Raw genomic sequence first — 23,151 nt, 5'->3', positions numbered from 1 at the left:
TTTAAATATTTTAAATTTATCTAATGCTTCATTCTTAGTATGTAACAAATAAACATAGCAAAATCTAGAAGCATCATCAATAAAAGTCACAAAATATTTCTTGTTCCCTAAAGTAGGAGTTGCATGCAAATCACATAAATCACTATGTATTAATTCCAAAATCTCAGTATCACGATGTATATTTTGAAAAGGTTTCTTAGTGATCTTTGTCAAAATACACGTTTTACACTTTTCATTGTTCATATCAAAGGCCGATATTAATCCATCTTTAGACATATCTTGCATTCTTTTAAAGTGTACATGTCCTAGTCTAGCATGCCAAATAATAGAATTATTTGTGCTAGTAGTAGACATACAAGCAATATCAACACTTACATGTTCAATGTTTAGTCTAAATATTCCATTACTCAAATAACCAAATCTAACAAATAAACCATTTTTAGATAGAACAAACTTGTCAGATTCAATAACTTGCTTGTAACCACAATTATTCAACATACTACTTGAAACCAAATTTTTCCTAATTTGTGGTACATGCAAAACATTAAACAAAGAAACAATCTTTCCAGAACTAAAACTTAAATCCACACGACCACGTCCATGAATAGAGGATGTTGACTCATTTCCCATATGAAGAATTGATCCATCAGTCACCGACTCGTACGTCTTGAACCAACATCTATCCTTACATACAAGAATAGTAGCTCCAGAGTCAACCCACCACGCAATATCATCATCCTGCACAAAACATATCTCAGATATATACGAAACATAATAATTCTCAATTGAATTATTAAATATATTCTGACCTTTCGGGGCTTGGTTGTTCGAACTATTGCCCGAACCATTTGTGCTATATCCCTTAGCATTGTTAGTGCCAAAAATAACCTTGCAATCCCTCTTCAAGTGTCCAGATTTATCACACTTCCAACAAGTCAATTTAGACTTCTTATTAGGATCAACTTTGTTATTACCTTGATGTTTACGTTTTCCCTTTTTGTCATTATTACTAGTGAACTTTTTATGTTCCACCATATTGACAACAGACGTACCAGCAACTTCGTTGCTCTTAGGCTTGTCATTATCCTGCAACCTGAGGGATTCCTCAATACGCAGATGACTACCCAACTCAACAAGAGTTAAATCCTCCTTCTTATGTTTCAAAGAATGTTTAAATTCTTTTCAAGATGGAGGTAGTTTATCAATTATGCTTGAGACTTGAATAGACTCATCCATGTTCATCTTATGTTGTGTGAATTGACCAAGTATACAAATGAGCCCATTGTATTGTTCCAAGACCGGTCTAGAATCGACCATCTTGTAATTATTAAAATTACTCACAAGGAACTTTTTACTAGAAACATCCTCAGACATATACTTGGTTTCTAAACAGTCCCATAGTTCTTTAGCAGATTCAACATTTAGGTAAATATCAAAAAGGGAATCAGCCATACCATTGAGGATTAAACCTCTAGCGATGTAGTCATCGTTCTCCCACTTGAACCTTTTTCGAATTTGTTCAACAGTGGCATCATCACCATGATCTTCGGGAATTGGTGTGCTGAGTACGTACACCACACTCATGCTGCTCAGAAAGAAATGCATCTTCTTTTTCCATCTCCTAAAATCAATTCCTTCAAACTTATCAAGTTTAGAGAAATTCGCCGTCATGTGTTTCATCGTAGCCGCCATCGATTATAACAAATAATTACTTTCGATTGTTGGAGGTTTTATTGAAATTTCGTGTAGGGTAAAATAATCGATAGCCGGATAAATCACTGAATCGTGGTATCACTTTCCGAAAGTAATTATTCGACCCTTATTGCCTGGGTTACACGAATATCACTTTGGGATAAGACGGAGATTAGTTCTTGTTATTGGCAGTAAACAAGAACTCTTTTGCATAAGAGTATTAAGGCGTTTTTGTATCTATTTTTTCTCATGAATGATAGTCCTTATTTATAGGCACCCAAAAACAAGTATTATTCCATGATGGAGATGTTTCACTAACTAATTTCCTTTTCAAATCTAAAACAAATCCTTTTCATAAAGTTGTTTGTTTTATTTCCAACAACCAAATCAAGAAAATCGATTAAATCCTTTTCATAAAGTTGTTTGTTTTATTTCCAACAACCAAATCAAGGAAATCGATTAAATCCTTTTCATAAAGTTGTTTGTTTTATTTCCACGATGGAGATGTTTCACCTAGTGCAGGAATAATACTTCCGTAATCACTCAAATTTGTGATAATGAAAAACCACTTTCGGGTCCGGGTAATCTATCACTTAATGGGTGTACACTCCGTACCTCCTAACCCATTTACAAGTGTAGATTAAATCCCTCAATTACACTAAATTTCCAACAAAATACCCCTTAATGGCAGGAACAAGGGGAATCCAATTACGGCAAGATGTGTAAATTTGTCATGAGTGAGGCTCGAACCTACTCCTGCATTATCAAAAGCTTCAATATACCGGACTCAAGCTTCTAAGACAATTTTGTACCACCAAGCAATTTGTTGGTAACTAGGGATCTTGGTATGTAAGATATGATCTCATACTACTATTTGAGCACTTATTCCGATTGAGAGAATCACTTCTAATCACCTTGACAATCAAGTGCCACGTCAGATTTTTCTTATAATGTTTAATCTTTTATCACAAACTAAGGATGTACATTTTTTACAGCAAAAAACATAATTACATTTTATTAATTTAATATGATGATATAGTAGATATACAAGTGCTACAGATCCAAACGACTTCATATATTCTTTATAAAATTCCGTTTTCCGGAAGTGGACTTGAATAATATTTGGACTTCTAATTTCGATACCGAAGGGTATAGATTATATGTGGTTGATTTATGTAGCGGATTTATTATGCTGTCACTGTTAAAAAAACTACTCCGTACTATACTCCGTAGTTCATAATAAGACATCCAATGGTCACCAAAATACCCAACCTTCAAAATTTTCAAAGAAATACAGTAAGAAAAGTATAGTACACCCGTACAAGTTATGTCATACATACATACCTAATTGAGTAACTGTTAAAGTTCCACCAAGTGGACCAAGCCCATATCCATTGTGTCTTCAAGTATGAGTTGCCACAAAATTAAATAAATCTCATGTGTGAAGTGGCTTTTGCCCATGAGTGACTTCATCAACATTGTCATGCAACAGAACTACCTACTGTTTTATCCGAGTATTATATGTTTTACTATAACTATTATTATGAAATTATGAATACTTAACATTAAACTGAATACTTAACATTACTAATTCAATATTTTTAAATACGGAGTATAACATTTGTAACTTTATTCGATACTTTGACCATTTATAAATTCAAGAATTAAAGAGAGCGTACACTAAATAACCTATACAAGTATAATAACCAAGTAATTTGATGAGAAGAATTCATTAGCTATCTGTATTAACATAGATTTTTTACTGTTAGACTTTTACACCGAATTACAGCACACACACCCGATCATAGAAAACAGAGCATGGTCAAACCAGGCCCTTTTCATACGGAGATACATATCTACAGTTTGGATTGTGACAGTCAACTATGATGATTATTATACCCTGATACAAGCTTACGCGATTGACCTTAAGAGCTTCAATGGCTAGCAAAAACAAGCTTCGGCTAAATTAATATATTCCTGCGATTATTAACAGCCTGCAGTCTTTCACATAGATCTCTAAATTGAACTTGGAATGCTTATTGGAAAGATCATCTGTCTACAAAACTCTGTAGCTCAGGTGTAAACTTGTATGTAGATGAAAACACAACTATTTACTCTTTCAATCTGCATAAAATTTGCATATAATTAGTGGCGGAACTTGAAGCCGCCTACAGATGGGGCGTTTGCCCAAACCTAATAAATTTTTCGTTGATAGGGGATAAACACTAATAAAAACCTTATTTTTTTAGTGTAATTTCTTTTCTTTTTCTTTTTTTTTTTTTTTTTTTTTTGAAATCCAGATGGGGCGGGTGCCCCTACCCGTCTTCACTATATTCCGCCCCTGCATATAATCATATGGTTTACACAGTGAAGGAGTAAGTAAGAACATGCCATAGTTAAGAGCAGTATCTGATATTGAATAAAGTTGAGAATATGTTAAAAAAGGTTGCTTCTAGTTACTGTATTTATAATCATCAGATAACTAGATGTATGAATGTGTAACAATATTGAATTATCCGAGATTAAACTTACAATTTTCTTAAGCCGTTCCAGTAATCAATTTCTCTCGCTGATCAAGTTTTTTGACCTTGAGCAGGCCGATGAGAACTTGCAAGCCAAAAAATGCACAAAAGAAATATGATATCATAGCAGGACCCTGAAAAACAAGAAAACGTCGTAAGATACTTGGAATCATCTGAGTTATAATAATAATTTTGGTACTTACTCTGATTGCATTGAGATGTAAAATAGTTGCCAGGTTGACTAGACTTCCAGCAGCAACAGCCTGTTAATTAGACCACAGAAAGAAAGAAAATAAGTAATTCAACAACTAGGAGATGTACTTTTGAGCTCAACAGGTGGGTGTTTGGGTAACATCTCAAAACTGGTTTGGGTCAAAATGGAAATTACTATTCACGGGTCCGGTTTGAGCGGATTGGGCCCACTAACCAATGACTTGTTTACAAAGAGACCAACAAACTTACACTTCCAATTGTTTTCTGAACAGCAGCAACACGCTGAAACGACCTCTCCGACTCCAATGCCCGAACTCGTAACTTCAAGTCACCTTGCTCCTGTATGTACATGAGACACCAAATTGTGGTATACATAAATCAAGAAACACACAAAAAAGAAAGCTAGAAAAGATATATAACATGTATCACAATCATGTCAACTGGTGTAAATATACATAAGAAAGATATTTACCAATCGCTCGATAACTCCAACAAGTTTCTCAACTCTGTCAGCTTGTCTAAATAAGTTGTACACTGCTTGTGATTGTCTATCCCATCTCTTCCTGAAGTCCTGAAACACACAAAAAACAAATATAATAATAAAAAAAAGGATTAGCAGATATATTAGTTTTTATTAATACTCAAAGCCATATATAACATAGATGGTTATAACTTGTAAAGGATCAAACCTTAATGACTACTTCAACACCAGCTTCACGAAACTTTAGCAGTTCCAGAGCATAGCTATAAACAAATAAATTATCATGTTACTGAAAACAACAACCAGGAACTCAAAAATAGAAGATTTCTAAGAGGGTGTCAAAATGGGCAGATCGGACGGGTCGGGTGAAAATTGGTAACTGTTGGTATGGATAAAAATAATTCGGCTGCGTAGACCAAAAACTTGGCCGCATATGAGACTAATATTTTATTAATATCTAGTGTGCCAAAGATAAATATAAAATTTATATATTATCACAATGTAACTTTGATTATAACAAGAGTTAGGTGGTTGGATGCATTGAAAATACACTTTGGATAACTTTCAAATTGTTTTACACTGTGATAAACATAGTTTATCAAGGGTATACATAGTTTGAACGCATTTATAAGGTCAAAATGAAAACCGGAGACTTATCGGAGAGCATATTCACAGTTTAAAAACACTCACGGTTTCGCGATTTCGGTGATATCAAAACGGGGGTCGAGACCTTTCCCAATGCCATCTAACACTGCAAATTAAAGTACAAACAGTGAGATGTCTCTGAATTATAGCTATATTCGTATATTATTGTAGAGTCCATTTTCATTATGTAACATAATATAAGAATGGAGAGCAAACTTAAACATCAGATACCAGAAAAAGCTCTAACAACAAACGTGAATGTGGCAGGAAAACGGAATGGTTGATCTGCTGCAATAGCCAAAAGATCCTCACCTGAACAATCATATTGATAACATTCAACGCATTTTCATAAAACAAAAGTTTAAAAACAAAAATAAAAATGCAATAAACAATTTTATACTATTTGTTAAAAATCTAGTATTCGCTAAACTTAAATTTTCTAACAAGCGTGACATTTTGCAAAAGCGCATTAGTTAACATTAGGTTTTTTTATCCTTTTTTTTTTTTTTTTTGCATGAAGCAATGACAGGAAAAAAAGTCAATACCGATTGCAGCTAAACGCTGCTTTTTCTTCTCTGTTTTTTCTTCTTTGCTCAACGGTTTCTTAAATCCAAGCTCTGCGTTGGCCAACTCTCTTTCTTTTCGTTGTGCCACAAGGCGTTCTTCGAAGCTACAAGTAAGTAGGTAACATTCATACGTAATAAATAACAAGTACAATGTTTTCATAACTGGGAAAACACAGTGAATAACAACAATATAAAATTGCACGCGACACACTATAAAGTTCCCTTCTTTCTAGTTAATTCTATGTGCTTTTCCTAGTAAGTTCACACGTACAAAAATCAAGTAGAGAGCTAGAGGCTTAAGTCTAACCTATTAAGGAAGAATAGTGCAGTTCGTCTGACAGCTGTCATATCTCCAGTAGGCACAAGTACACCCATTTGAACCATTGCTTGAAGAACCTGCATCATAAGATAATCGTATAAAGTAATATTTAATAAGGTGAGAAGTAATCAATGCAATAACAAGAATAAAAAGAATTGAACAATTAACCTTATTTGGATCCTTCTCATAAACTCCATAAAACACTTCCAGTAAACCTTCTCTGATGTTTGGGCTTATGCTGCAAGAACTCGATGCTTAGCATTTCAATATAAAATAAAATAAAATAAATTATTGTAGATGTTTACTTTAAGAAAATATTTATTTGGTTGAAAAAATAAATAATCTAGTCATTATTACCTCCCCATCATTCCAAAATCATAAAATATCAATCTTCCACCATTAACGTCATCAACAGCTATATTACCAGGGTGCTGAATCAAAGAAAGTATAGATTTTAATCATACACTATTACAATACACGTGACCTATTTGTAATTATAAGAATCGTTACTTCTAATATAACTTACAGGATCAGCATGGAAGAAACCATGGGACAGAATCTGCTCCAAATACGATTCAACGGCATAACGACCTAGCCTGTGGAACAATCATATAAGTATATAACCAACCATATATACTAAGTAGAAGTGGGTCCCATGATTAGACAAATAGTACAGGGTTTATAGTAGAACATTGATCTAGTAACCAACATCACCATATACCACTCGGTTACCATTTCTTATTTTATTATCTTTTCGTTTGTAGTTTCTCAATTTTATGATTACTTGTTTGACTACTTACATCCGTACACTTAGCTTCTGATATGACTAAGGTACTTCTCGATTTGCTACATTTCAACTATATACACATTAAAAGGGTTTATGATATGTAGTTTTCATTTGGAACACTTTTATGTTCTTTACAAGATTTAACCAAATTTTTTGCTTTCAGTTAGCACCATAAAGCATCATATACAAAACATTTCATGTATATTATTTCACGTGTAAGAAGATAGTAACATTATAACAGAAAATGTGGCAAATAAGGCAATAAAAAGTACCGCCAACTAGCCTAATGCTCTGTAAAGTTGTAAAATAATAGTACACTTACTTTTGGCGATCAACGCCTAATTGATCTAAAGCTTGTATCCTGTTAATCTTGATTCCTGGGACGTACTCCATTGTAAGAACCTACATTCAGATTAACATTATGAGCTAAAGAAGATAAAGTTCTATAACCGGGATCAAAATATAGATGCTAAAATATTAACCTGTGGAGTGGTGTATTCCCAATATATACTCGGGACTTTTACATAATCTAGATCTTTAAAGTTACTTGCAAACAACTCCGCATTTGCAGCTTCTTTTGTATAATCAATTTCCTGTAAATAAACACATTAGAATTCACTAATAAAAAACATGAACGTAACACAAATGGAAAAACTGTACTGCATACTCAGTTTATAAAATGTTTGGTAGAACAGGGTTACCTGATACAAAACATTGGCACACTCATCGTAGATAGCAACCCAATCCCTTTTTGCACCATCAGACTTCGGGTCAATTTTTTGAAGATTTTCTGCTATTACCTGAGAAAGATAAAACAAAATGCTAAATCAAATCCAACATCATTTAATAAAATAATAAATAATCAAGTAAATCAAAATTGAGGACTGCAATTCATTTCATGTAAATGAAAACAAACCCTCAGATTTTTCAGATCAATATCGAAAAGATCCTTGAGTCCCGGTCTTTGAACTTTAATTACCACGTCTTGGCCCTTCAATCTTGCTCGATGTACTTGACCTGCAATAGATATTATATGTTATTAACCAGCAATAAGTTTTTCGATAACAATAACATAAAACGAACTCTTGATTACCAAGACTGGCAGCAGCTATTGGCTCAAAATCAAAGTAATCGAATACTTCATTAACAGGGGCTCCAAGTTCTTCTTCGATAATCGAAACAGCAGTCTCTGATGGAAAAGGAGGAACTTGATCCTGTGCAGAGTTCATAGAGTTCTTTATTTTATGATAGGCAAAAATAAAATAAACTTAAGCAAAATGGAGAAGTACATTCTCGTATATTCATATATTTTAAAATAACAAACTTAAGCAAAAAGACTCATGAATCACATGGCTATATTCTAATGATCATATAAATTACATAATTTTTGTCTAACTATTAGTAAGACCAAACTAAATAACATAAATCGCCAAATGTTAACATTCTATGAAAAATACCTGAAGTTCTGATAACTGATCTACATATTCCTGTGCTAGAATGTCAACTCTAGTTGAAAATTGTTGCCCGATCTTGATAAATGTAGGACCTAATCTTAAAATACTCTCCTTAAGCCACTTCGCTAGAGTTTTTCGCCTTTCAGATTTCTTCTGCTCTGTCATTCCCCCTGTATACAACTAAAGGCTTAGCCAAAAGTAATCAAAACGACAATAACATTATTAAACTAATTGTCTCGTAATGTGCAGCGAGAGAAATGTGGGATGTGCATGTGTAGATAACGTGTGACTGGAGTTGACCAGGCTACTTGGGCATATTGATCATAAGTTTATCATTTTCTAAAATCATCACTAGTTTATTTTTTAACTAAGAAATAACAAATCATCTTGTGCCGGAAAACATGGACATATAAATTTTAAACCATCATCACATAGCTGAGTTGGTAACTAACCACGATATGCGAATTTCTGATTGTTGAACCAGGCTTTGAAAAGAAATGATATAACAAAACCCCATATTTCACAAGTTCTTTGAATGGTTGAATAAGTCTTGAATCTATTCCATCGCCCACCGGGAGCAACTGACACCTACAATAAGAAAACTAGTATCAGAAACAAGTCATGCACACTCATCTCCCCAAAACTTCAATAATCGCGCACTTCATTTAGCATATTGGCGCCATTCATAAGTTATCAACTTATCATACAACCTGCAAACTTTCTACAAGATTTCAAATTTCAAAATACATAAGTTATCGGGGTGTTTGATGCTTATCAACTTCAGCTTACAACATATTGAAGTTGATAAGCTCATAACACGCAAAAAATGTAGCTTTTTCAAATTTCAATAAGCTGATAAGCCCATAAAATTAACTAAAGGTGCGTTTGATTACCTCTTAATTGAATGGTTTAGAACTGAATGTTGAACCATTGCGTTTGTTACTGACCTCTGAATGACAAATGGTGCTAAATTGCGAATTAACCATTAAGCACCTAAAATTTTATATTTTATGTAATATTCTGTTTAAATTATATCATAAACACTTATTAAACAACAATATGGTAGTTTTCATTCATGTTAAAGGTTAATAAGGTAATTTTACATCCTTCACATTATTCTTTCAAATTGATTATCAAACAGGTTATTGTCATTTAGAAGCAAATTCTTTCAGAACCTTTGAATCATTCAGATTATTAACTATTCAGAGCTTATTCATTCAGTTTTATCAAACACGCCCCAAATCAAACACCCTATAATCATTATATTCAACATTAACATTTCAACATAACACACAAATTTAGCAAACAAAAAACAATATAATCATTTAAACAAATAGTACCTCAACTTTCCCCTTCCCCTTATTTTTAAACCATGCATCTTCCTGACCAATTTCCTCAATTGTCTTCTTCTTATTCTTATATCCATTCTGACTCCCACTCCCATTTCCATTGCCATTAACATACTTAGCCAAACTCCCATTCCCATTTCCATTAACATATTTATTATAACTACCATTCCCACCCAAATCAATCTTCCCATCTTCTTTCTCAACTACCACCACTTCCTCCCTCCCAGCAGCTTGAATTCGACCTCTATTCGAATTCAATTTACGCAGAGCATTGCGTCTATATATAGAAAACTTAAGTTTATTACCAGCTGTATCTGGACGGAGAAACGTAGGTTCAATTGAAAGTGAAGCAGTAAAACAAGATGCTGCCATTGTTTGCAGCAGCAAAAGCTGGTAAGTTTATTGAATTGAGTTGAAACCCTAACCCTAATTGGCTAATTGTGAAAATTGGAGATTGATCATAGGAATGGGGGAAGGAAGTAGTGAAAAGAGTGGTGAAAGAATAAGACACGGAAGCAAGAGGAAGATGAGTGTAGGGATAAAAATAGAGGCTGTGATTGGTTTAATCAAATTTCATTTTTTTGTAGTTTACTTGACTCATGGATTGGGTTGACAAGTCAAACTAAGGTCAGCCTCAAAGTCACAATTTTATAAAGTAATAAATTTCCTTTAACACTAGCCATTTATTTCATTTCGTATGTACTCCGTATTACAATATATACGTAGCACATAGACATACGCACCAAGTGGGTTCGAGTTTTATTAAAATAGGGATAGGGAGTTGTCAATTTGTATTGTATATTACAAGTAATAATGGATACCAATATCCACAATCATATTCATTTAAGTACTTTTTATTCATTGATATTTATACCAATCTAATTAAAGTCCATCTATCCACATTTATATTTAATATATATTAAACGAGTTAGTAAGTATTCATTAGAAAATGCTAACGACAACCCTTAAGGCTGTCATTAACACGCTTTAAAATATTGTAAATTTTGATAACCGCCTTTATGAAAATGACTAATAACCGCCATGTATAAATACTTAATGCATGTTAACGACAACCTTTAGAGCTGTCGTTAGCATTTTTCTTTTGATATTAGAAAGAAATAAAATTAATTATTATAATTATTGACATAAGCTACCTCGCCATCCTTGTATCGTCACTTTACATCACACACGAAAAACTAAACAAGACTTGAATGCAACGTCTTTTGAAATATGCCATGAATGATTCCACGTAATATCTTTAAAATGAGCTAATGCACAGCGGAAGATTTCTATAATATCTGAGAATAAACATGTTTTAAAGTGTCAACCAAAAGGTTGGTGAGTTCAGAAGATTATGATTAAGTAAATGACAGATTAGATCATTTATAGATAAATATTATGAAATGGTATGCATGCCTGTCAACTTTCGATGTAATGAAAGTTTGTCTTTTAAAAACGAATGCAATGTTTGTAAAATGTATCATATAGAGGTCAAGTACCTCGCGATGTAACCAAATGTAATGTATTCGTCCAGATGGATTAGGACGGGTCGCTAATATGATGTCCTTACAAGTTACAAGGACTATCCAAACACGGCCCTGTCTTTGTGACCATAAAAACCGATCTTGGGGTATCATGTTTTACACATGATAATTCATAATCACGTATTCACGTATCAGCATCATATTCATAGCTTATATTTTCTGTTTTACCTTGATATCTATATCTCTAATATATATATCTATACGACATACATTATACATATATACTATTAACTGAGGACAGTAAAATTATTATTATACTATACGTATATTAGTATATACTATATACTACTATTAACTGAGGGTTGTGAAATTACAGGGTACCCCTATGCACACTGCCCATTTCAGTTTTGTTCACATGGGTATTTTGATAATTATAAATTATTAATTTTATATCAAACAACTTTAGTTATCTGACTGGTTTTCTATAGAATGGGTCTAAATTTTCATGTGCAATAATAATACAATTGTTTTTTAACAACTTTAGATTATTTGACTGGATTATAAGTCCTAACATTGTCAATAATAAAACATATTTGGTCTCTACAATCTTATATTGCCATAAACACGAAACTGAGAAAATAAGACCCCTGATAAAACCCATAAAGTGCGATATCAACTGGTTTCATTAGAACCACCATTCGAAAAAAACCCACACCAATTCAATCGCTGGTATTAGGTGTGAAGATCACATGAGACACGAGCTTCTTAGAAAAGCCCGGGTTCCTTATGAGTTATATGACATAATCTCAGAGCTTTGACATCGAATAATCCAACGCATCAACTAGAAAATCTGCACATAACAAAATATACTATGTATATGCATACTTATTTGTACATAGAAAAATATGTAACGTACATGTGCGAAAAGTGAAATGTGTACCTGCATCATCTTTGTTAAAGCACATAGGTGGTTTGATTCTGAAAACATTCCCATGTAATCCACCTTTACCAACCAGAACTCCAATCTCTTCATTCACGCACACAAAAATAGTTGAATCGAGTTAAGAGGGAACGATTTTGACCCGTATATGTAAACTTAACAGATATAGCAGCAAAAGAAAATGCCGGGGTTTACAGGTACACAAATTAGTTATTGAAAATTTTGGATCACAACTTTAATATAATAGTCTGAAAAATACAGGATTAATTCATATTACATACAACATATCTAACAAGTTAAAGGGGTGAAATAAATAAATGTTGCAAATACAAAATGCAAGTCAGAATCTTAGAATGATAATTATCGATATCATTTTTGACATACCAATTTTGTATTGTAATTTTCACAAAAAGAAATTGTTTAAACAGCGGTGTTTCAGGTCGACTAGACCAGCACAAAAAAAAGTTGTATGTTTTGACTTTTGAACGTAATCCAGTTTATACCTGATATGCCCATCTACTACGCATATCCAGCAAACGATAAGTATTTACATGTACCTCGTAATTTCTCGAACAAAACGGCAGTTTCGGCTTTAGCAGGCGTCTTCTCTTTACGGTCAGTTACAAGCTCGATGCCAACCATCAACCCCTTCCCTCTAACATCGCCGATTACTAGAAAGGAAAAATGAATATCTATAAAATATTGTTGTAAACCAATAATAATTCCAAGATATCAATTTCAAGAGAAAATTACTTTCATATTTTTGTTGAAGATCTTTCAACCGCCCGATCAAATGGGACCCGACATTAGCACAATGACTTTGACGGTTTTCCTTATCGAGAACCCTAAGGACCGCAAGTCCACCAGCCGAGCACACAGGGTTACCTCCAAACGTGTTGAATTGTATTTTTTGAGACATCACTTGTGCTATTTCAGGAGTTGTAACCACTGCTCCTAATGGTAAACCATTTCCGATTCCCTAAACCAGATCAACAAATCCACAATCAGTTTTATATAAAACACTTGAAACGAGTAAAAAAAAAAAAAAGGAAACTAAAACTTAAAATAAAATGAGTTATATGGATCGAATGTTTCTGTAAGGGTAATACACAGCTGCACACAACTTTCTCAATCATTTAATAGAACTCTCAGACGATTATAATCATACTTAAGACATTAATTCTTCGTAAATGAACAGAACGTGTTGGTGAGTCGACCTAATTAGGCCCTGTTCATCACGTAATAAGAGTACCCATTTTGACTCATCAACCAACTACTCTAAAGTCTAACCTTTCCATTTTTCAACTTCTACCCAGACACGTTTCAGTACTTCATATAGTAAAAAGGTTAGAAAAAGTTTACCTTAGCCATGGTGACAATATCCGGGATCACATCTTGTGTTTGAAAACCCCAGTAATGGCTTCCGGTACGACCGAAACCCGTTTGAACTTCATCAGCAATACACACACCACCCGCTTTACGAACCATGTCGTAAACCAACTTCAAGTATCCCGGGGCCAATTCAACCGCTCCCCCAACTCCCTAAAGTTCAATCAAAATTCTAGCTTGACAAGTAATTGTACAAGTTCATCATAATATAAAACAAGATTTAAATAAAAAAAACTAACCTGAATGGTTTCAGATATAAAACCTGCAACTCTTCCTGAAGTACCATGATCAATGTGATCTTGTACGTCTTGCGCATAGCTTTTAGCATCCGACCCAAACACCCCACGGTACGGATTTGGATTCACAACATGATGAATTTCACCCTACAAGATTTTCACATAATATATTTGGTAGATAGGAAACAACATAAGTGGAGAAGTTTTTAGAGAACTCGCAAATAAAATGACAAAAAACTACTCCATCTGTTCCAAAAAAAGTGTCCACCTTACTATTTATATATCCGTCCCAAAATAATTATCCACTTGCAAAAAATAACCACTAAATATCATTGAACTCCCCACTTTACCCTCATTGTATTTGCAACATTTATTTATTAAAATAAATTCATCCAAACATACCTTGCATATAAGGGCAAAACGGTACATTTATCAAACCTACCATAAATAAAACAAAATTTCCAAGAAGACATTCTTTTTGGGACAGAGAGAGTATTTGCAGATTGGCCCGACCCGGCCCACATTAGGACCTGTTCTCAACCGACTCAGATGGCGAATTTTCCACTGGTACTAGTGACATGTAGCTAAGCATATGTTGTTTTTTTAGTCCTTAAGATTTTTTAGGTAGACATACCTGTGGTATCGGGTACTTCCATGTGTTCAAAGCGGTCAAACCGATTGTACCCGCACTGCCACCATGGTACGCATTTCGCAAAGCAATCATCCCAAGGTTACCGCTGTATAAGCGTGCCATTAACATTGCTAGTTCATTAGCTTCTGTTCCAGAGTTTACAAAATACACCACCTGTTGTATCATCGTCAAAATGAACTTTTACCCATTGTTCAACGTATAATTATACATTAAAAAGGGTCTAGGATGAAAAACAGGATTCAACATAACTCGTACATTATCATTTATAACAAGTATCATCCTTTCGCATTCAGAAGCGTTACTAATATTATTATTTTTTGGGCGAAAACACAATATTCTATAAAAATGTATCCGAAGATCAATAGAGTACAAACCGATACAATAAATAATTAACAACCGCAACATATGGTAAAACATCAAACAAATTAACCAAACTACACCTAACCACCAACAGCGTGGGAATAAAGTTAACAAGGCTATTGTAACAGCAACCAAAGCTACATTCAATTCAAAGTGTTACTAATAATGTGGTATAATAGTTTTATTTAAAGGCATGGGCCAAGTGAGTTGATTATGTACCTAAGTGGGACCACTAGGTGAATATGTTTAATCTTAAAGTAGAGCTAATGACAACCAAAAGCATCATACAAACACATAAAGTACCTTTAAATTTCCAGGCATCTTTTGTGCTAATCCCTCTGCAAAATCACCAATTGCATGGTGCAAGTATATAGTAGTAGCATGCTGAAGAAGCTTATTTTGTTCTTCAATGGCACTCAAGATTTCGGGGTGACAGTGACCACAAGAAACGGTAACTATCCCCGCAAACGCATCAAGATAACGCCTACCATTCTCATCAAACAAATATTGCATCTTCCCTTCAACTATATTTAGCTGTAATGATCATTAACAAAAACACTATTATTATAAAACAAAGAGCAACAATCATAAAAATACACTGTTACTAAAGAAAGTACTGTACCACATTGGACGTTTATGAAAAAAATCTTTAAAGATCACATTTTTAAAGAAAAAATAACACTCCATTATTGTTAGTCATTTGGGGTTTTCACCTAATCTTTAAAGATCACATTTTATAGCCATGCTCATGTTTTGATTATTTTGCTAGCTTATTCAAATTAAATTAAATTCAGCTGCAAACATCAAATTTAACTTCTCAAATTCAACTTTTATATACTAATTAGGTCAATTATTTTACTAGATACATACATTTATCACTATGTATCCAATCAACCATCCTATAAACAAAAATCCCACTACCATTTTAGTCATAATCTAAGCAAAAATGTTACCTTATTTTTGGTGCTTCTTCATATTAAAAAACACATATAAATGCAAAACATATATATCACCAGCTAAACTTTTTATATGAATGAGAGTGATAAATGATTACTGGTTTCTGGTAGTAATGAAACAGCGAAGGGCCAAGGTACTTCTTTCTCTTTTCAAATACTTCATCAGCTAAGGGGCCTTTGTACGGAACCGGCTGGTAATCAAACGGAGGAATCTCCGGCGGTTGCGCCGACGAAAACCGCCGGAACGAAGAAAGATTAGAACCCCACTTGGAATTTACAAAATGTTCAAGGGTTTTTTTGTTCACAAGGTTTCTATGCACACCCATTATTTGGTTGATGAAGATAGAACAAAATGAATTGTAACGTATTGAGTAGTTGCAGCAAAAATTGGAAATTTGTTGTGATGTTGTCAGGGGGAAAATGATATGATAGGTTTGTAATGCTAAAAATGGTGAATGGGGTGCTGGAATCCACAGTTGTTTCTATAGATGACAAGATATGAAAGTGTGACACGGAATGAGGTGGAATCAAGAATTCAAGATTCTTTTCTATCTAATGAAAATTTAATACTCTAATTAATTTGATAAAATATACTCTTAATAATAAAAGGGAATTGATATTTCCACCACAACATTTACTATATCCACTTGAATGTACTGAATTACTCTTAATGATGACTTACATAATTTTTTTTATTATAATCAAACAAGGGATATTTTGGGAATAGAGACATGAAATGATGGTGGAAGAATAAATTTTGAATGTGGAAATATCACCTCCAATATATTTGATTGCGAAGGTGATTAGCGTTCTTCCGGTCACCGCTATTTGGTTATTTGTTTATTAGTTTGTAGTTTAGTATAATTTGTTATAATTCAGTAGGCTTATAACTACCTTTAGTGACCTGGTTCTTGACTATAGACTAATAAGTATATAGAGATAATATAAGAGAAGTATATGTTTTATATATGTTTGAAGTGTGTGAATTATGAACTCATAACACACATATTTATACTCAAAAAAATATACTATGCAATATCTATAATAATAATAAAATTAGCATCCAATATTGACTTTTATAACACTCCCCCTTGGATGACAATTTTATTAGAGAATAACTAGTACTGCCTCGTTAAAAACCTTGCTAAAGAAAACCCATTGGGATAAAACTTTAGTTAAGGGAAAAAGAGTGCAGCATAGAGTTGACTCCCCCTCAAGTAGGCAACGCCTGAGTTGTTACATCTTCTGAACATGCCTCATGCCAATATTATGAACGTGTGTTCTGAAAATAGTAGTTGGAAGTGCTTTGGTGAAAAGGTCAGCAGAGTTTTTGCTGAACTGAACATATCTCATTTCAATTTGGTTGTCCTTAATGAGATTTTGAGTGTATGAGAAGAATCTAGGAGGTAGGTGTTTTGTTCGGTCACTTTTGATATACTCTTCTTTCATCTGTGTTATGCAAACTACATTATCTTCATAGATAGTTATTGGACTTTTATCGCGTTCTAGTCCACAAGAATCAGTAATGAGTTGTGTCATTGATCTCAACCAAAAACATTCCCGCGTAGCTTCATGTAATGCAATCACTTCGGCATGATTTGATGATGTTGCAACAAGTGTTTGTTTTTGAGAACGCCATGATATTGCGGTACCTCCATTTAGGAATACATATTCATTTTGAGATTTAGCTTTATGTGGATCAGATACATAACCTGCATCTGCATAACCAACCAAATCTTGTTTCGATTCGTTAGAATAAAATAATCCTAAATCAGTAGTTCCTCGAAGGTATCGAAATATGTGTTTGATCCCATTCCAGTGTCTTTTGGTAGGAGCTGAGCTGAACCTTGCCAACAAATTAACTGCAAAAGAAATGGCAGGTCTTGTACAATTTGTAAGATACATAAGAGCTCCAATTGCACTAAGATATGGTACTTCTGGTCCCAGGATATCTTCATGATCTTCACAGGGACGAAATGGATCAGTGTCAACATTAAGTGATCTAACAACCATAGGATTACTTAATGGTTTTGCTTTGACCATATTAAAACGTTTTAAAATCTTTTCAGTATATGTTGTTTGATGTACAAGTAAACCATTAGGCATATGTTCAATTTGTAAACCAAGGCAATACTTGGTTTTTCCGAGATCTTTCATTTCAAATTCTTTCTTTAGAAGTTGAATGGCTTCATGGATCTCTTTATTTGTACCTATGATATTAAGATCATCAACATAAACAGCTATTATCACATATCTGGATGTTATTTTCTTAATGAAAACACATGGGCAAATAAGATTATTGGTATACCCTTTGCTTATCAAGTAATCACTTAATCGTTTATATCACATGCGACCCGATTGTTTCAACCCATATAAAGACCTTTGTAACTTGATTGAGTACATTTCTTTGGATTTTGCATTGGTTGCTTCTGATACCTTAAATCCTTCAGGTATCTTCATATATATATCACTATCAAGTGATCCATAAAGATAAGCAGTCACAACATCCATGAGATGCATTTCTAAATTTTTAGAAACTGCCAGGCTGATTAAGTATCTAAAAGTAATTGCATCCATAACAGGAGAATAAGTTTTCTCATAATCAATTCCTGGTCTTTGAGAAAAACCTTGAGCTACAAGTCTAGCTTTATACCTTGTAACTTCATTTTTCTCATTTCTTTTTCGCACAAAAACCCATCTATATCCCACAGGTTTCACATCTTTAGGTGTGAGAATGATAGATCCGAAAACTTTTCTTTTATTGAGCGATTCAAATTCAGCTCATATTGCTCCTTTCCAATGATCCCAATCATGTCTATTTTGACATTCCATGACAGATTTTGGTTCTGGATCATCATCATCATTCATGATGTCATATGCAACATTATATGAAAATATCTCATCAAGATTTTTCATTTCATTTCGGTTCCATAATATTTTTGAATGTGCATAATTGATTGAAAATTCCGTATTGACATCATCAATCTCCTCTGTAGAAGGAGTATTGATTTGTAGTTCTTCTTGAACACTTTCTTTTACCTCATTATCAAGCGATTTTCTTTTTCGAGGATTTTTATCTTTGGAACCAATTGGTCTCCCACGTTTCTGGCGTGGCAAAGACTCAAGAATGACATTATTGCCAGTTTTTGGAATTTCAATTCGAGCTGGAGCATTTGCTGCTGGTATATATGATTTAGTCACTATTTTTGTATCTGTAAATGCATCAGGCAATTTATTCGCAAGTTCTTGCATATGCATTATTTTTTGAACTTCGATCTCGCATTCTTTTGTGCGAGGATTAAGATACATTAATTGAGGTTCACACCATGAAACATCATTTTCTTTATTTTTTATTTCTCCCCTTAATCTAGGGAATAATGTTTCATTAAAGTGACAATCAGCAAAACGTGCTGTAAAAACATCACCCGTCATGGGTTCAATATATCTTATTATTGAAGATGTTTCATATCCAACATATATTTCCATCCTTCTTTGAGGACCCATTTTAGTGCGCTGTGGTGGTGCGATAGGGACATAAACCGCACAACCAAATATTCTAAGGTGAAAAATATTTGGCTGATGGCCAAAAGCAAGTTGCAAGGGAGAATATGTATGACTTGCGCTTGGTCTAATGCGAATCAATGATGCAGCATGCAAAATTGCATGGCCCCATACAGATACTGGGAGTTTTGTTCGCATTATCAATGGTCTAGCTATTAGCTGCAATCGTTTAATTAATGATTCAGCCAAACCATTTTGTGTATGCACATGGGCAACGGGATGTTCAACAATAATCCCAATAAACATGCAAAAGTTATTAAATGCTTGAGACGTAAACTCACCGGCATTATCTAGTCTCACCCTTTTAATAGTATAATCAGGGAAATGTGCTCTCAATTTAATAATTTGAGCAAGAAATTTTGCAAATGCCATATTTCGACTTGATAATAGACAAACATGAGACCATCTACTAGATGCGTCTATTAGAACCATAAAATATCTAAATGGTCCACATGGTGGATGAATTGGTCCACATATATCACCTTGAATTCTTTCAAGAAACATTGGTGATTCTTTTTCAACCTTAAGAGGTGATGGTCTTATTATCAACTTTCCAAGTGAGCATGATGTACATGGGATAAGTGCATCATGAGGGATCCTTTGATCCGCCAATGGATGTACATGTGTATTTTGTATTATTCTTTTCATCATTGTTGATCCTGGGTGGCCTAATCTCTCATGCCACAAACTGATCATTACAGGATCACATGATTTTTCTTTAACTACCACATTTACTTCAGGTACATTTATATGTGTATAATGTAAACCAGAATGAAGTCTTGGTAGTTTTTCAATTACACGATTCTTATCAGTGATACTTAAATATTTTTCATTTTCTGTTGTCACTGACTGATAATCATATCCATTTTGGTATATGTCAGAGAAACTTAACAAATTTCTCTTTGACATGGGAGAAAATAAGGCATTATTTATCAGAAAATTCGTACCATTTGGTAACATGAATTTTGCCTTTCACATTCCTTTTATTAAGTCCACAGAACCTGATATAGTATGTATAGTTCCTTCCGTTGCTTTCAAGTCTGTGAAATATTTTTTAGATTTGAGTATGGTGTGAGTGGCACCACTGTCTGCAATACAAATATCTCCACCATTTGACTGATTTTTTTATTCCGGCAGTATACATCATGAACTTCAAAAAAAATATGAGAAACAAATAATGAGTACATAATTCATCAATATATTACATTCAAAACATGTTACAAAGGATAGCACATAATAAGGAAATATGTAGTAAACTAGATATGGTGTAGATTGAAAATCTACAACCATTTATTTAACGGGAACATATAATAGGATATCTATATATATAGATATTAGAAATTTATTCATTAAAGTAGTCACAAGTTGGCTCTGTGATTTTTGTATCAAGGTCATCCACAAGATTTGCTTCTTTTCATTTTCCCTTTAGGGATTCTTTGAAGAGCCTTCTTCAACATTGTGATTTGTGGGATTGTATGGTGTTTGGACTTTATAATTTTGTGGATTATTATTTCTTTGTCCACGACCACCACGACCACGACCGCCACCACGACCATTACCATAAGGGTGATTTCGAACATAGTTATGATTTTTATTATTGTTATGGTAATTTCCATGATGATGGTTTTGGCCAATATTGAAAGGACCCGTCCTAATCCATCCGGACAAAGTCCACATTGATTACAAACGATTCACAATAGTTGGTTACATCACGAGGTACTTGACCTCTATATGATACATTTTACAAACATTGCATTCGTTTTGAAAAGACAAACTTCCTTACATCGAAAATTGACGATATGCATACCATTTCATAATATATATAACTATAATTATCTTAATAATAATCTTGATGAACTCGACGATTCAAATGCAACGTCTTTTGAAATATGTCATGAATGACTCCAAGTAATATCTTTAAAGTGAGCAAATGCACAGCTGAAGATTTCTTTCGTACCTGAGAATAAACATGCTTTCAAGTGTCAACCAAAAGGTTGGTGAGTTCATTAGTTTAACATAAATAATCATTTCCATCATTTTAATAGACCACAAGATTTCATATTTCCATTTCTCATAAACATACGTCCCATGCATAGAGACAAAATATCATTCATATGGATTGAACACCTGGTAATCGACATTCACAATATACATATAAGAATATCCCCATCATTCCGGGATCCTCCATCGGACATGATATAAATTTCGAAGTACTAAAGCATCCGGTACTTTGGATGGGGCTTGTTGGGCCCGATAGATCTATCTTTAGGATTCGCGTCAATTAGGGTGTCTGTTCCCTAATTCTTAGATTACCAGACTAAAAAGGGGCATATTCGATTTAATAATCCAGCCATAGAATGTAATTTTAGATACTTGTGTCTATTTCGTAAAACAGTTATAAAAGCAGCGCATGTATTCTCAGCCCAAAAATATAAAGGGTAAAAAGGCAAATGAAACTCACCTAATGTATTTTGTAGTAAAAATACATATGACTATATTGAACAACGGAACAATGCAGGGTTGGCCTCGGATTCACGAACCTATATCATTTGTATATTTATTAACACGTATAATTGTAATCGAGCGAGTTTATATAAATTATTATTAATAATATGCTTGTTATATTATATGTTATTTACTTCAATTTAATATATTTAATTTGTATATTTTATATATACTAATATTTATCTTTCTTTATAACAGGTTATAAATAAAAACTTATACTAGGGTTTTTATATGATAAAAATATATTTATATATCAATTGATATCTTTTATAACTTAATTAGTATCATAAAAAAAATATGGTGATATGTATTACTAATATCATAGTAATGAAATTTCTATATATGAATATCATTTTGTAATAATTTTGATAATGATCAATGATAATAATAATAATGATCTTTCATTCATAATTTTCTTGAAAACAGTATATTTATTTTAAAAAGTCTATTTTTATAATCCTGCTAATTTCAAAAATAAAGATGTTGATAATACAAATAATAATATTAGTATTAGTTCTCATTTTAACAAAGTGCTAATAATTATAATGATAATAGTTTTTAACAATGACAATATTAAGGATACTAATCATACTAATAATAATTATAATGATAGCATTAATAATAGTCTTTATGATAATAATAATAATTAATAGCATGGTAATATCACTAATATTAATGATAATGATAATGGGTTGTATTATTTTCTTAGTAACGATAATAATAATCTTAATCATGATAATACTTATAATTATGATATTAATAATAATACTTGCAACACTAATAATAATAATCATAATTCATAATAATAATAATAATAATAATAATAATAATAATAATAATAATAATAATAATAATAATAAATATAATAAGAATAATAATGATATATTAAGGAAGCTACCTCATAAAAATTTTCCCAAAAACAGATAAAGTGTCCCTGCCATGGCTCGAACCCAAGACCTCATGCTCAATCCTAAACACACAATACCATTCCACCACATCCACTTTTTTGATTAATGCTAGATTCACTTAAATATAAACTG

General features: G+C 33.0%; 2 protein-coding genes across 2 annotated transcripts; both read right to left on the bottom strand.

Moving 5' to 3' along the window:
* Window positions 1-3,395: 3,395 nt before the first annotated feature.
* LOC139896718 (protein ACTIVITY OF BC1 COMPLEX KINASE 8, chloroplastic) lies at window positions 3,396-10,547 on the bottom strand. Its single transcript, XM_071879356.1, has 21 exons — window positions 10,020-10,547; window positions 9,132-9,267; window positions 8,683-8,849; window positions 8,319-8,439; window positions 8,142-8,242; window positions 7,927-8,025; window positions 7,708-7,818; window positions 7,548-7,627; window positions 6,965-7,034; window positions 6,796-6,869; window positions 6,607-6,676; window positions 6,427-6,515; window positions 6,099-6,223; window positions 5,785-5,865; window positions 5,599-5,659; window positions 5,117-5,171; window positions 4,900-4,998; window positions 4,677-4,766; window positions 4,418-4,477; window positions 4,225-4,348; window positions 3,396-3,816 (listed from the first exon to the last, which is right to left on the bottom strand). The coding sequence occupies exons 1-20, from the start codon at window positions 10,398-10,400 to the stop codon at window positions 4,232-4,234; spliced, it is 2,187 nt and encodes a 728-aa protein (XP_071735457.1). The 5' UTR covers window positions 10,401-10,547; the 3' UTR covers window positions 3,396-3,816; window positions 4,225-4,231.
* Window positions 10,548-12,009: 1,462 nt separating this feature from the next.
* Window positions 12,010-16,561, bottom strand: LOC139896717 (alanine--glyoxylate aminotransferase 2 homolog 1, mitochondrial-like). The gene is made up of 9 exons (XM_071879355.1): window positions 16,144-16,561; window positions 15,393-15,623; window positions 14,712-14,882; window positions 14,081-14,224; window positions 13,815-13,994; window positions 13,206-13,431; window positions 13,010-13,123; window positions 12,453-12,539; window positions 12,010-12,362 (listed from the first exon to the last, which is right to left on the bottom strand). The coding sequence occupies exons 1-9, from the start codon at window positions 16,369-16,371 to the stop codon at window positions 12,319-12,321; spliced, it is 1,425 nt and encodes a 474-aa protein (XP_071735456.1). The 5' UTR covers window positions 16,372-16,561; the 3' UTR covers window positions 12,010-12,318.
* Between the last annotated feature and the right edge of the window lie 6,590 nt (window positions 16,562-23,151).

This window comes from Rutidosis leptorrhynchoides, chromosome 3 (assembly GCF_046630445.1).
Source record: "Rutidosis leptorrhynchoides isolate AG116_Rl617_1_P2 chromosome 3, CSIRO_AGI_Rlap_v1, whole genome shotgun sequence".
Taxonomy (NCBI): domain Eukaryota; kingdom Viridiplantae; phylum Streptophyta; class Magnoliopsida; order Asterales; family Asteraceae; genus Rutidosis; species Rutidosis leptorrhynchoides.
The sequence above is the reverse complement of the archived record's forward strand: the minus strand, read 5'-3'. Positions and strand labels throughout refer to the sequence as shown.